The sequence below is a fragment of the Mangifera indica genome, chromosome 2 (assembly GCF_011075055.1).
Source record: "Mangifera indica cultivar Alphonso chromosome 2, CATAS_Mindica_2.1, whole genome shotgun sequence".
NCBI classification, from domain to species: domain Eukaryota; kingdom Viridiplantae; phylum Streptophyta; class Magnoliopsida; order Sapindales; family Anacardiaceae; genus Mangifera; species Mangifera indica.
This window is the reverse complement of record NC_058138.1, coordinates 14,076,465-14,091,772: the sequence shown is the minus strand read 5'-3', so window position 1 is coordinate 14,091,772 and position 15,308 is coordinate 14,076,465. Positions and strand designations below refer to the sequence as shown.

At 34.0% G+C, this 15,308-nt stretch overlaps 2 protein-coding genes across 10 annotated transcripts in view; both read right to left on the bottom strand.

The window, feature by feature from the left end:
- LOC123202313 (putative disease resistance protein RGA3) overlaps positions 1-15,308 on the bottom strand; it is a 34,544-nt gene that overhangs the window by 17,527 nt on the left and 1,709 nt on the right. For both annotated transcript variants that reach the window (XR_006498958.1, XR_006498957.1), the window contains 4 exons: positions 15,056-15,175; positions 14,796-14,884; positions 14,493-14,555; positions 14,338-14,399 (listed from right to left, as the gene is read on the bottom strand). The gene's annotated coding sequence lies outside the window, so the exon portion shown is untranslated. The remainder of the gene's footprint in view (positions 1-14,337; positions 14,400-14,492; positions 14,556-14,795; positions 14,885-15,055; positions 15,176-15,308) is intronic.
- Positions 68-7,847, bottom strand: LOC123202929 (putative disease resistance RPP13-like protein 1). 8 transcript variants are annotated; one of them, XM_044619098.1, is made up of 10 exons: positions 4,883-7,847; positions 4,606-4,675; positions 3,382-3,853; positions 2,553-3,159; positions 2,343-2,415; positions 2,160-2,254; positions 1,934-2,043; positions 1,767-1,847; positions 1,495-1,618; positions 68-1,136 (listed from the first exon to the last, which is right to left on the bottom strand). In XM_044619098.1, the coding sequence occupies exon 1, from the start codon at positions 6,062-6,064 to the stop codon at positions 4,898-4,900; it is 1,167 nt and encodes a 388-aa protein (XP_044475033.1). In that variant the 5' UTR covers positions 6,065-7,847; the 3' UTR covers positions 68-1,136; positions 1,495-1,618; positions 1,767-1,847; positions 1,934-2,043; positions 2,160-2,254; positions 2,343-2,415; positions 2,553-3,159; positions 3,382-3,853; positions 4,606-4,675; positions 4,883-4,897. The 8 variants fall into 8 exon arrangements, with proteins under 8 accessions (XP_044475033.1, XP_044475046.1, XP_044475025.1 ...); XM_044619111.1 differs by having other exon boundaries at positions 1,767-1,860; positions 1,934-2,064; positions 3,382-4,675; XM_044619090.1 differs by having other exon boundaries at positions 1,934-2,064; positions 3,382-4,675.

Here is a 15,308-nt window from a genome sequence, read left to right as displayed (position 1 = left end):
CTTTGAAGCAAAGTAACTCAGCCAACCAAAACATAAACAACACAAGAGAACAATGCAACAGAAACTATTTAAACAAAAGATGCACTACTGGTGTATTGTTTGAAGATAATCTCAATACAACTTAGTTCACAATGCATTACAAAATCATTTTTCCATCTTAATAAAACAATACGAAAAATATCTTCCTACATCCAGCATTTGGGAGGCAAATGCAAGACTAATCCCCAAGACGGCCCATCAGGGATGCTGCATAGGCAGGTCAGTGAAAATTCAACTTGTGACATTTGGTATCAGAGCCAAACCATAGCCAATGTTGTGGTAGTAAAAAGAGACCCCTCCAAGCAACTGCAGGCGGCAAGAGACTGACATTTTGCGTGGGGCATGTGAAAATCCAAGAGTTAAGAAGCAAATGCCAAGAATACATCATGTCATAGCAAGGGGGTGCACCAGGTGGAGGATGGGGGTCTTCCGGGGTGTCATGTGGAAATTGACATGACGAGGTATGTTGTGCTTGACAGGAGGTTGGGTGTCCCTTTAGCCAAAATGGGGGACAATCATTGCGTGGTCATTCAATGTAGCCAATGGAGGATTAGGGGTATTTTGCGAGCTGAGTGGAGCACGAGGGCTTGCTTCATTTTGAGTGGGAGAGTTTGTCAGGGGCTCAGGTTGGGAGTCATGACAGAGCTTTGGACAACTACAAGTGATGAGGCATTTAAGAGTGAGTGTACATGGTCATTGGGTTCGCGGATGCAATATCTATAATTGGGAATGCTCTAACCACAGGGCGTGTACAATATTGTTGTGGTAGTGCATTGAAAAGGAGACTATACCAACCCTGCACAAACTGGTCAGGACTTAGAGCCGCTCTCCTGATGAGTCTAAGGTAGGATGAAACCAGTGCCCTAAGCCAATATGTGGGCGCATACATGGCTGATTCTCGAGACAGCCCAACGGGGATGCCGTACAGGCAGGTCGTTGAAAATTCAGTTTGTGATAATAAATTTTCAACTTTATCAATTTTATTTTGCAATTTGTCTGCCGCGTTTGATAATGAATTTGTTTGTGGTCCAACTCCTTTTGCGAATCTTCTGTTAGGATCAGACTCCTAATATTTTGGATAGGCGTTATTTGCAAACCTACAAAGACAATAACAAAAAAATGAATAAAAACAAAATAAGGAGAAAGACAACAAATTTATATGGTTTGATCAGTGTGAGCTATGTCCACAGGCAAAACTAGAGCAAAAATTTTTCTTTTCAATAGACAGAAGAATGTAAAACTCAAGGGCAAATTTCCAAGAGCCCCAAAAGGAAATAGAGAAATACAAAGAAAACTCAAAGACAACACAAAGATAAACTCTCTTAAATGGGCTCTCTATTCTTTCTCTATTCCTTCTATTTCCAAAAAATACTTCATCAGCTCTTTATTTATGGGTCAATTCTAACGAAGATAAAAGTAGAAGATAGAAATAAACAGTATCAAATGCTAGCTTACCAAGCAGATGTAAAGACCAGGATTTGACCAATTGTTTCATCTTGTACATTTTAATTTTGCTTACAAGTGCCTGAATCAAGTTTTCTTCAGTGCATGATGTAATTCGGTCCTCCATTGGCATGGCCTGGAATGTTTTACACAGATTTGAAATTCTCAGCATATAGTAAACAAGCATCAAAGTAAGAAGTTACACTAAGATGTACTGTTCTTTCAAATTAAACATCAAGAATGGAAGAAAAAGCAGAGAGCAATATTGGGAAAGCATAACCAACCATTAAATGAGCTCTTTCAACTACTTCCAAAACCCATTCTTCCTCCCTTCAAAGTTTCCCAAGTTTAGTTTGGAAAATTCCCTGTTTCAATTACCTATTATCAATAACAATTTGTTATATGCAACAGGCAAGCCAGGGAGAGAAACATAGATCAGTTGGAAGCTCACCACGAAAGTGTTAAGAACGGGATTGATCTTTTGTTTCATCTGGAAGATTATCTTTTTACTGACAAGTGTGTCAACGAAGTTTCTTCTTCCATTAATAAGATAAACTGGTTCTGCATTTCCATACACAAACTCTTGTAATAAAAAAAAAAAAAATGATACTGTGACATCAAACCTCTAATAAGAAATCTAGAAACAAAGAAATAAGCATTGAGAATGTAACAAGAACCTCAATCTGCAAAATTTCTTAAAAATTGTATCATATTTCAACTTTGATTCTTCAGCAAATTCATGGCATCTTCTACCTGCCTGTTAGCATCAAAACTAACACATCAAAATCAAGTTCAGTTAGCTAGAGAGAACACGGCTTTTGAATGACCTACTAAGTTGAGACACAAGCAAGAACACGAACCTATCATAATAAGTCATCAAAGGATTTCACAGAGAGAATTCATTGTAATTGGAGAAGCTCCCACATGCATGAGCTGTCCAACAGTAAGAGAAAGCAAACAACAGATAGATAAATCACTTCTGCATTAATATTAAAGAATTTCAAGAACAATTAATACAGCTGTGATGTGCAACATGAAGATTAAACAGAGAAGTGAGAAAGTAAACCAACCATTTCAATCATTTTGAGGATATAATCTCCAACATTTATGCTCCTCTTTCAGATTTGTTCTAAGGTCAAAATTTGAAGCAGTGATTCAATACAAATTTGCATGCCTTAGAAGGAAAAAAATGGCATAGAAAATATCACATTAAACATATTCTCATGTCTTTCAAATTTAACTCCTGTGCTTTTTCTTAGAGTACTTATTCTGCCGATTAGTTACCCCATTAATTACAGAATGTATAAATTTTCTTAATTAAGGGCTTGACTAGAACATTCGTTCTGCATATTAAGGAAATAATAGTATCACGTACAAAAAAATTAAATTAAATAGTAAGAAAACATGCAATTAACTACTCTACTCATGCCATTTTTCCTGTCTTCCTTGATGCAAAATGACACAGTGAGACTATTTTCCTGGGCCTGTCAAGCCATTCCGCACGATACAAAGTTGAGCCAAGGGAAATTGAGGCATGGTTTCAGCAATTTCAAAGAGAAAAAATGTCTTAACAAAGGTAACTTGCCTCAGTACTTAAGAAAAGAAGCCTTAGATTATTGCCTCTTGAGTACTTTTCTGCATTTATCCCTTCTCTCTTCCATAGCACAAAACACTGCACTGAAACAGTACAAATTTGTTCTGAGATTGAAATTCGAAACTGTGAATAGAAAATTAATATCATATAATTAATTTATGAAAACTTGGGTTCTGCAAGTTACATAGATGGAATTTGCTGCTGATAGGAACCCAACAAGGTTCTGATTTACAACTCAAACAAACTGTAAAGATTAAGAGAAAATGGAAAATATATTTGCAATATAGATTGTGCAAAACTCTTACTTAATAGAAAGCAAAAGTAAAACATTTCAAGTTTCGGCAATTCGAGAGGCCGAATCTCTCCCGGAAATTCCTAGCATTCGAGAGGCTAGGTACTCTCCTTCTCAGCCGGAGCTGCCCACTCATTTTCTGTAAAATATTCTCCACTCTTCTCCACTTTCCTCCAGGCCTATATCACTCTTTTCCGCCTCCCTGTTGCACCAATCCCAGCTTGTCAACTCATCAATCTTGTACATTCTGGGGGTCCCCTGCTCCTGTTGTGCCTGTGCTGTATCATCCTTTGGTGCCTGCACCTCTGCTCTTTGCTTTACAGTCTGTTGCCTCAAATGCTGCTTGACATCTGTTTCTTCTCTTTAGTTGCCAGGTGTTTTCCCCAGTTTGCTGCCAAGTAGCCTTCCTTCGGCTCTTTTTCTCCCCTTCTTCGTTATGTAGACTTTGGTCCTAGCAGCTGCCTTGTTGCAATATCTTAAAAAGTCTGATATATTTGAAAACTAGGTTGGCCATCATAAAAATTTCAGAGTTTCACACTTTGGTTTTGGAAAATGCTCTGTTTTTCTAACTAATCTAAATAGCCTAGAAAATACTTCACAACATTTTTAATATTCATTTGCCCCTACTTTGAATATGAAGGGCAATTGATAAATATATAATCTACAGATTGCAATTTCTCAAGCAAGCTCATGTCATATATTCTTATCTCGATCCGAGTCCAAAATTACTCAGCTCAACTCAATTGCAACCCTAGTCTAATCTTGTCAAGAACAATGAAAGAAATAGTGTCTAATATATGAGTGTTTTTTTTTTTTTCCCCCTAAACTCTTTTGCAGAATTAATAAATAGTGTGTTTAATTCATCGCTTCTTTTCTGAATTTATTATACATTCATTAATATTTAATAATTAATACGCAGAGAATAAAAAAAATTAATATTTTTTATGCAGAGACTGAAAAAATCTGACCAACAGTAATTTGAGAAACCCCCTGATACAAGAGCAACCAACAGTAAGAGAATTCAGTTCTGAATAAAAATGAAAGAATATACAGAACATGTAATAATGTTCCAATGTTCTTTCTAGGTTAAACATGAAAAACAAAGAGAAGACATAGAGATCAGTAAAAATATAAATATATAAATATATAAATAAATAAATATTGAATCACAGATACATTTATTTTAAAGAAATAAACTAAATAAAATTACTTGTAATGTGCTGCTACTTGCTCATACATTAAAATATAAATGGTTGCACCATTCTCTCTGGCTCTGGTTGCCACCTGAATATCTCAAATGGAATTTCCTGAAAAATAGGAATATGGTTTAGCCCTCCATAAAGATTTGCATATCTACTTGCTCATACTTCTATTTGCAATAATTAATAAATTAAAAACTGAAATACATGAAGGATAATGATAATTTCCTTTACCCATTGATTTATAACTAGCAATTAAATAAATTTAATATGACATTCATTAATTATTTTAAAGAAATAAGCAAATAAAATTACCTCTTATTAACACCTTCAAGGGTAGCCTAGCAGAGGACAACCATAGATAGACTTTTCCAATTCATTATTCTGAACAAGCTGCTTTGGTAGTGTCTTTAATTTGGGGCAGTTCTCAATATTCAAGAAAATAAGAGATGGCATGATTGTAATATCTTCTTCTCCAACTCTAGTAACATTGTAATCCCACTCTTCCCACTCAGACAACCACCAAAATATAATTCTTTTCAGTTTGGGGAAGAAAACAGAGCAGGAAGATGTACCGTCAGTTTCTTTTCTCAAAAATTCATTACTCACACTTTTCAAACCGTTCATAAAATTGATATCTAAATGTTCAAGGGATGGCAATTCTCCCAAGGGTGGCAAATGCTTATAGTTACTGCAACAATTAAGAGTTAAGTGTCTGAGCTTGGTTAAGGACATCATCCAGTTGGGCAAATTACTGTTGCCTCTGTAAGTCAATATGTTTAATTTCTCCAAATTTAAAGATGGTTGTAGGATGTCAAGAAGTGCTTCATCCTCCTCATTTCTCCTCTCTCTTCCATCAACATTTTTTTCGAAATCTAGCGTCAAACCAAAGAGGCTTTTCTGGTTCTTTATTTCTGATTTTTTGACCTTTTCCCCACTTGATACATTTCCCAACATTCCTATGTACAACTTTCCATAGAGGTTAAGGTATTTCAAACCTTCAAGACTACATGCTTTCTCATCATTGCCATCACTCACCACGAAATTACTTAAAGTTCGGAGATTACTCAATCTTTGAATTCCTATTGGCATGTATCTTAATGACCAAGTCCCATAATTTTGTAGATGCCTTAGGTTTATTAATTTTTCCATTCCTTGAGGTAATTCTTCCAATTGATCACATCTAGTAATGTCTAAAGTTTGCAAATTATATAATTCACATAATGCTTCAGGAAGTTTTATCATTCTTGAGCCCCTCAAATTGAGATATCTCAAATGTATTAATTTTCCTACCTCTTTAGGAATGTCTTTGATCAGACTTTCATTATATTGCCATCCTTTGCTTATACTTAATGCCCTTAAACACGTCAATTCACCAAATAATTTTGGTAGCATATTAGGAGGCACTGAATCTTTATTATTATATAAGAAACTGTACATCCTTTTAAAACTAAATATGGAATCAGGAAATAAACCTTCACTACAAATTGTTATCATCACGTGACAAACTTTCTCATGATTAAAAGAGCTTATGAGTAGCTCCTTAGAACCATCAACTTCTATATGGACACATTCATTTTCTTATTTAAGAATTGAGCAAAGTCATGCACTAAATCATGCATCTTACATCCAATCACATTATTTTAATCATCTAGTTTAAACTCTTGGAACAATGATCGTGAAGCTAAATAATCAAAATACTCTTCACCAACTATCTCCATTGTCTTATTTTCTTATTCTTTAACATATCCTTGAGCCATCCATAGTTTAATCAATTCATCTTTTTCTAATCTATAATCCTTAGGAAAGATAGCACAATATGCGAAACATTTTTTTATTATACAAGGCAAATCATTATAACTCAATAATAATGGTCGGAAAACATCTTCTTTGATTTCTTCAAGTTTCCATAATTTACTATCTAAGATACATTTCCACTCTTCCCAACGTTTTTTAAAGCACAAGAGACTTCCTAAAGTCTTTGTAGCAAGAGGCAAACCCTTGCACTTGCTTGCAATCTTTTTGCCAATCTCTTCTAGTCTTTCACATTCCTCAAGAGGCCTACCAAAAAATGCTATTCGTTTAAACAACAACCAACACTCATCATCACTCAGCCCCTGAACATTGATAATATCCATCAAACCCATGATTTTTGCAACTGACTCCTTGCGTGTTGTAATCAAAATTTTACTTCCATGGACACCATTCTTCAAACAACGATATAATGGTTCCCATTTTTTGAAATCCTCATTCCACACGTCATCTAACACCAAAAACAATTTCTTCCTTTGAATTGATGTACTAATATGTTCATGAAGTGATTGCAATTCATTTAAATTCAAAGTAGAACCTTCTAAAGCCTCAATAATTGCTTTAGCAATTCTATATTCATCAAAAGGTTCTGATACACATATCCATATTCTTTTATCAAAAACTATTAATCAATATATCATCATTATAGGCAAATTGAGCAAGAGTTGTTTTTCCGATACCTCCCATGCCTATAAGAGAGATGATAGGGAGGCGTTGTTTAGTGCTTGCACATAATTTATCTATTAAAATGCTTTTACAGGCATCTTGACCACACATCTCCTCAGACACATCAATAAATAAAGTCGTTTGTACATGTTCTGGCCTTTCGACCTTTGTGATAGTATTAAAACTATACCTCTCTTTTTGTTTCATAATGACATCTAGATTTTCATTAACTTCTTTTATCTTGATTGCAATGTCATTACGTAAACTAACTTGTTTGAATGAAAAGCAATACGAGGGAAAGAAGAAACACACCTTCTTCTTAGGACCGGTAGCATCTTCAACTCCCTCTAGTTTTTGTTTTAGAATGGCGTAGTTCCACTCATCCAACACATCTTCAATGTCATAGGAAGCCTGTTTGAGCTGACCTAACCAACGTCTTACAGCTGTCTCTGTCACCTGCCTTGCCTCTGCATCAACGAACACAGCTTGAATAGCTTCAAGATTGCTACTCAGCTTTTTAACTTCTTCGTCAACACCAACAACTAGCCTCACCTTCTGTTGTATGCCTTCACCAGCAACTGCAGTCAACTGCTGTAAGACACCGGAAACAAGTGCTTCAGCCATAATCAGAGAATCAGGTAACCGTTCGTACAGATAAGAGAGCTGAAGAAAAATATGAGTTTGTAGATGTGGTTGTAATGAACTTTGAAATGCTGATAAATATCCTTTCAATTCTTCATAACAAGCCAGCCAATATAGTCAACGTGAAGAAGGCAATTCTTAAAAGATTCCCCTCCGACGTTGGGTGTACAAGTGTAAACTCGAAGAATTTATGTGATAGGATACTGGGCATCAACTTGTCTTGTATAAATTTATGTGATAGGACAGGCAACGCTACTTTCTGCACTGGGGCCATATGAAAAGTAGAAGTCGTGTATGGTTAGTCCAAACAGTGCAAAATGTTCTTCAAACATAGGACCCACACCTATTTGTCTCTATCAAAATTTAATTTCTCCTCATGTGGTCATCGCTGGAAGGTGATACCGATGCTGAATTCTAATCAAACGTGTCCAAACATAGTTCAGCACGGTTTTGGCTTGTTTTTAAGAGAGTGAGCGCGAGATTCGAGTTTGGAGAAATAGTCAGTTGTAATCTAGTCGTTTGACTGCTTTAGAGTTTGGGTTTGGCTCACCCATACTTGGGACCGCATAGCCGAGCCTGAACTTGGCTCAGGCTAGCTCGAGCATATTTAGATGGACTTCAACGAACATGTGTTGCTCAACTTAAACCGAACATGTTCGTTCGGCTTCGGATACTAAAATTCTGCTTGCTTTTTTGGCTCAGTTTTGGGCTCACATTTTCGAATTTTGGATTTTTTCAAAATTTTTTCAAATTTTGCAAAAGAAACAATCACATTGTCAATCTTTTCATCTCGATTTGCAATTTCTACAAAATATATATGAATATTATAATACTTAATGCCAAATGTAATAGAGGCGACATATTTGACAATTCAACCAAGATAGAAAAATGAACTATGGGCAGAATATTCCTCATGGCTGTAACCATAGGAAATGCATCAATATCAAATTATTATGGCAGTAGAGTAATGAATCATATTATCATGATAGAATGAATATTCATCACCAAATCAACCATCCAACAACATTAAAGTTACTACAACCATACTTCAACACACCAACTTCAAAATTACTACGTTTGTATCATTTATATTATAAGTAAGATCCGAACCTATACAAGAAAATTGTATAGGTCAATCTCAATTTCAGCGGCAATTTTCAAGAAACCTTGTTTGACAACACTTTATACTTAATTTGATTATTGCATCACCAATTAAGTGTGTTAAATTATACTAGATATGCGTCCTCTAATGTCTCTATTAGTCTCTCCTCTAGTTATATTTCTAACTCCGACTTTCCCAATAATTTGTAATGAGTCTTCTTAACGTGCTTACACCATCACAACCAGTGATAGGTTTAATTTGTCATTCCATTTGAAGATATAAAGTCAAAAAAAATTCCTGCAATGTTTTTTAGGAAAAATACATAAAATTTAATATAAAACTTGATGACAATTAATATTCATATGACCATATAGAAGAACATTGGAATTATTTACTTGAGATAAATGATTTTGTCTATGATGCAGAGACCATGGTTGGGTTTTCTATTGACAAAATGTCAAAACATTCATGATGCAACCCTTCAAGTGTGTGGTGGAGGTTGTCTATCTCAATCATGACATCAGATTTCTCATACAAATTGGGATAAGGAGACTTAATAAATTCAAATTTAAACCTGCGATAATAAGAAATGAGTATATTACAATACATAATAGATCAACATAAATAAACATCATACTATTAATCAAGTTTCTTACCTTGGATCCAAAATGATTGCAATAGAATATAAGTAGATTAACCTTTTCCTGATATTTGTCAAACTTTACAATTATTGATTTAACCATTACAGCTATATCAAGATCATATTCTCTATCTTTCAAGATTTTTTTTTTAATTTTATTAATCTTCATGAAGTATAAGTTAGCTGATGGATATTCTATTTATGATACAATTTTGCTTGCGTTATTAAATAATCACAAAAAATCACAAACTCTGGCTAATTTTTTCCGTTCATCTCTAGTCGGTAAATATAGCAAATAACTATCATCCCTAGCTTTGCATCAAGGCCACACTTTTCAAAAAATCAATGCCACATTAAGCATATTATAGGTGTTGTTCCATTTGGTAGAGCAATCCAAAATTAATTTCCTTTCTTTAATAGCATATATTTTTGTAGTATTTGCAAAGTCTCGCTATCAAATCTCACTAGCACCTATATATTTTGCACTACCTGTTATTTTATCAATAATCTCCTTAATCTCATCTATACTATCCTAAATAAAAAAATTGACGATGTGCGTCGTGCATCGAATGTGGAATAACTTTCCCCTGCAAACTCATGAACTTTGCATCTTAAAATCATTTTTCAATGATTAAATGCATTTTTCATTCATAGATGTATTGTCTATAGTGATGGTGTGCACCTATTAAATAGAGTTACAAGTTTATTAGGGTCGCCCACTTTTCAATCAAGAAATAGACTGTGTACAAGCATAATTAGATTGAGCTTTACCTTATTTTGAATACAACATTCATTAAAACGATTGAATATAGCTTGCGCAACATTTTTCCCTTTCCTCGAGGGAGGAACATAGACAAAGCTCATAGTGCATTTATTTAAAGTTCTTTCTTGTTACACCCAATATGTAGTTATGACTATATATTCAGTGTTTTGCATATCTGACTTCCATAACTTAGCTGTCACACTTATCCATCACAACAACTAGAAAAATTTCTTCAATTCTTTAGCTTTGGCCTGCACAAGTCAATCACAATCAAATTTTGCTTGTCCCCTTCTAATTCTCTTGTTTATGAACATGATTACCCCATCTCCTGCATTTATATTCTAAACACGTCACTACTTATACTGCTATAATATTGTTTGATGATAAAGCTTTTGTAATTTCCAAGTTTTTTTTTTTTTTTCCGGTAATGTGTAATTTCCAAGTTCAAAAATGGAGGAAGCCCCTTTTTTTCTTAATTGTCCGTTTAATGCTAATGTGTCTGCATTGTAATAGGTTGTATACATAAACACAACTTCATTATTTAATTTGAATTAATGGCATTCAAATATTAATATTAAAATTTAATATTATCTTATTTCATTTTTACAATAATTTAATCTCTCGGTCGTTAGTAAAACAGTAATAATATTTCATGATAAAAAATTTTATAAAAATGCACAAAGACAATATCTTTCAGTCTCCTTTTTTTTTTTTTTTTTTTGGAGCAAGAGGATGGCTTCAGGAACCCATTGTTGCCCACAAATTTAACAACCACCACTACACCATTTCTATGCCTTCCTTGCTCATCACTGTTCGCCTTTATTCCTTCTTCAGTGTAAATCAATTTACTCAACCAACTTCAAAGGTTTCTTTCCAATCATTCCCTCTAATTCTAAATGACTTGTACAAATACCTGGTTCAGATTGGTTCGGATAACCGGTTTTCGAATAATGATAAATCAATATCCGAACTGAAAAATCGGCTTTCCTAAATACTCAATCCAGTATGCAAACTGGTTTTTCGGTTATCATATTTTTCGGTTCTATTATCAGTTTCAATATCAGTTCAGTTCGGATACCAGATAAATATAAATGCCTCTAATAAAAAGTCAACAAAATCCAAATCATACCAAAAACTGATAAATACAATTTCTAATCATGTGTATAAATCATCCAGCATGGAAACAGCAAATCAGCCAGAAACTTTTACACAGGACTTTGAATATATCTACACATATTAATTTGGTCTATCTGAAACAAATAAAATCCAAAGTAAAACGAATTTGCGGAATCCAAGAGTTCATGGCCATACAGTGCTAACGCAACAAACCCTACCAAAAATCAGAACCAGCAAGGCCAAATCAAAATCATGCCACTTATAACAGATTAGTGATCAACAGAACACAAAATAGACTCACATCAAATGCTTCCAAGATTCAATTAAGTTTCATGTAAACAAAATTATAGACCCTCTGTGTGAAGTCCTATAATTTCATATAAAAGAAACTATGAACCTGATGGCTATTTTTCATGACTCACAAGCAATGATCAAAGCAACATAGAGGTCTAATGACAATCTTAATTGAAAATATATTTTAATTGAATTATCATAAACAAATCAATACAGCATAAGCTCATTACCTCAACTACATTGTTGTCTGAGCTGGGAAAGAGCTGCAGCAATCTGAGCCCCAGGAAGAGCATTATTTTTCACAAGTGCAATGTCTAAATTTTGGTTAAGCATAGACTTAATATATCAAACAGCATTTGCAACTCAAGGTAGCCGTCAACAAGCATAGTAAGGGAGAGAATATGACTTGTACAATCCATCAATATAATATTACAGCAATTATTTCCTGTTTCCAGCCAAAAAAAATGTTTCACATGCATCTGCTGTGTCCTCCTGGTGCTAAAACACCAATATATATATATATATATATATATATATATGGATGAATTCAATATAATATAAAAAGGATACTTGAAGCGAGTGACACTCCTGTTAATTAATTTACTCTTGCCAGCAAAAATGGAGTCTCAGCATTTCCTGTCATGTTTCTGTCCCTAACAAAAGACAACAACTCTAGGTTAAGAACAATCAGGTCCATGGTAAAGCACATAAAGAAATTAGAAAACAATGTAATTATGTTTCATGAGCAAAAGACAGTTTTGAACTTGCTTCTCTAACAGTAGTCTGGATTGCAGACTCAATTTCCACAAGCTGTGTATTTTTTTGGGTATTGGAACAGCAATCAAGACTCCAGAACCAAGCTTAAGTTTCAGGTTTGCATCTGCAATCAATTACAACCACCAAAACAGAAAACAGGAATTACTTTAAATTTCATTATTAATCAAAATAATTAAAGCATTAGTTGATTTTTTCACTTACCAATTAACCAAGCAGTCTTGTGGGCTATCGACACAACAATGCACCTTAATTACTGTCAAAGAACACACATTTAGAAGAAAGTTACTACTTGACATGTTGGAAAATTCAGCCTAAAAGTTCTATTAATTCAAATCACAGTAAACACACCCAGATTTCTCTTCTATGTACTGAAAGTGATTTGAAGCACGATTAATTAATTTCCACAACACAGTTTGCCTGCATGTTGTCCTTTTGGATTCTATGAGTTTTTTGCATTTCTGGAGGTTCTGCAACCTCTGTATTTGGTGTCTGTAATTTTGCATATTTGGGAGTTCTGTAAATTTTGAGCAGAGAGATCAAATACAGTAGTTTTGGGACATTATATATATGTCCCCAACTGCCCAACTACGTTTCAACTTCTATCCTCCAACTGTCTGTGGCAGTTTATGCAACCTGTCATAGGTGGACCCAAACTCAATAGGACAAAAATGATATGCATTTTAAATTTACTATCAATTATACGAAATTTCTGCAAACATCATTGTTATAATGGCTTCCAAACTTGAAAATCTTCTTGGGACTTTCAACCAGAGAATGAAAAGCATAGTACTCTGACCTCTCTTTGGAGAAGGAATATGTTGGTCCTTTATCACAAGTTTCTTATTGAAATCTCCAGCTGCCCCACATTAACTGATACATTTTGGTCCTTCATTGCTAGAACTTAGATTGAGTATTTCTTCCGCTGATCAAAAGCAAAAAATTAGTTGAAAGAAACAGTCAATATGATCACGTTATAACACTGATTCTTCATAATTCATGACATTTTCAATTTTATTGATTGCATCAAATCTATACAAATTACTAAAACAAACCTCAATAAGCTATCAGTAAATCTCAAGGATAAATATGGTTCTCCCATTGCAGTTACCTGATAATAGAAGAATTCAGTGGGAAGATAAAGCAAAAACATTTAGGCTTTAAAAAACGATGTTCTGTTTAAAAAAAAAATGGTTAAACAACTAGAAAGGTATTTTTCTTATTTCTTCGGACAAGTTAGAACAAACACTCACAAATTCCAAATTTTACCTAGTTTAGTTCAGGCAAATGCTCTGTTTCAAGTTTTAACATCTTCTCAATAGCACTGAAAATCATTCACACTATCAATAGTAACTACTTCACAGACAACAAAGAAATAACATAATACCGCAAAATGAAGAAACAAACCACAAATCAAGTTATTGTGACCATTTGCCAAACACTATTCTTCCTGTTTCGCATAACATGAAAATGCTGCACCAAGAAAGATATATATTTGATCAAATTTGAAACTAAAAATAGAAAATTGCATGCCTAAGTGAAAAATAAAAAGAGTTTCAAAAGTAACTTGCCTCACTGCATCAAAATTAACATAGCAGAATCAAGTTCTATTAGATAGAACATGATTTTTCTATTTCCTACCAAGTAGAGTGATAACCAACAAAAGAAACCCATCTCAATGAGTCTTCAAATGCTTTCAAAGAGCGAATCCTCAGTCACTTGAGGAGCTTCCTGACAAAGGAGAGAAATGCCGTTCCAACTGTAACGGGTCAACTGTAATTCAAGAAGCTTCATTATGTACAGAAATGCTGTTCCAACTTAGCACCCTTCCTCCTCTCTTCCATAAAGCGAAATGCTGGCCTGGGACAACAAATATTTGATGAAATTTAAAACCACATATAGAAATTACATGCCTTAGTTAAAAAAAGAAAGAGCTTAAACATTATAGGAGACTTTATAACCTTCCAAAAGTACAGATTCATGTTCAAGATACTTCCTGCCCTATCTAAATGAGTCATCAATTCTGCATAAAAAATTGAAGAATTTACTGAGCCATGAATAATGCTGTGAAGTTTGCACATCAAGAAAAATAGAGAAGTGAGAAAGCATGACCAACCACTTGACTAACCAGTTCTCTACATTTATCCATCCTCTCTTCCACATGTGTTGCTAGGTAAAACTGTGATTGACAGAAATTTATTTGTCTTAGTAAAAGACAAATGCAACATACATGTATAAATATGCATCTTTCACTGAAATAAACAAGCAATTTACATGCCTCTAAAAGCAAATAAAATATCATTAGGAAGGGCTTTTAAAATATATGTAAAATCAGTGTCCTGTGACTACTATCTTAAACAAATGAAAATACATGAAAAATTTGGTCTCAAAAAGTAGAAGTTGATTTATAAATTCTTACAAATCGTCATTCCTCCATCTAGCAATCTTGTTGCATTACGATCGAATCCACCATCTTGGTTGATTTCATGATCTTTCGATTGAAAAGCACTGTAACATGAAAACGCAAGTATTTGATTATAGCAATACAAATGAAAGTGATGACATTAATTCTACAGCAGTTTGCATATTCATAGCTAATTAATTGGCCATTACCAATAATAGTTTTTCATTTCTCCCAAAAGTAAATAGGAGATTTATATAAGAACAGAAACTGCTCACCAAGAAAATGCGAAAACCAAAACATTCAGCACTTGTTTCGTCAGACAAATTTGCTATTTGTTTTACAAGTGCTTCAATGAAGTTTCTGCCATTGCTTTACCCCTTGAGTAATTTCTTCAGCTAGTCAGTCACCAAAATTATAAATGATCAGCACAGGGAGTCTGAATAGTAAATCAGTTCTGGTTATTATTGAAGTAAATAACAGAATCAGAAACACAATGCTGCTATGTGAAAGAGATTATTGAGAACACAT

Coding starts and splice junctions, on each gene's coding strand:
- LOC123202929 (XM_044619111.1), bottom strand. CDS start 6,064: ATGATAACAATTTGTAGTGAAGGTTTATTTCCTGATTCCATATTTAGT.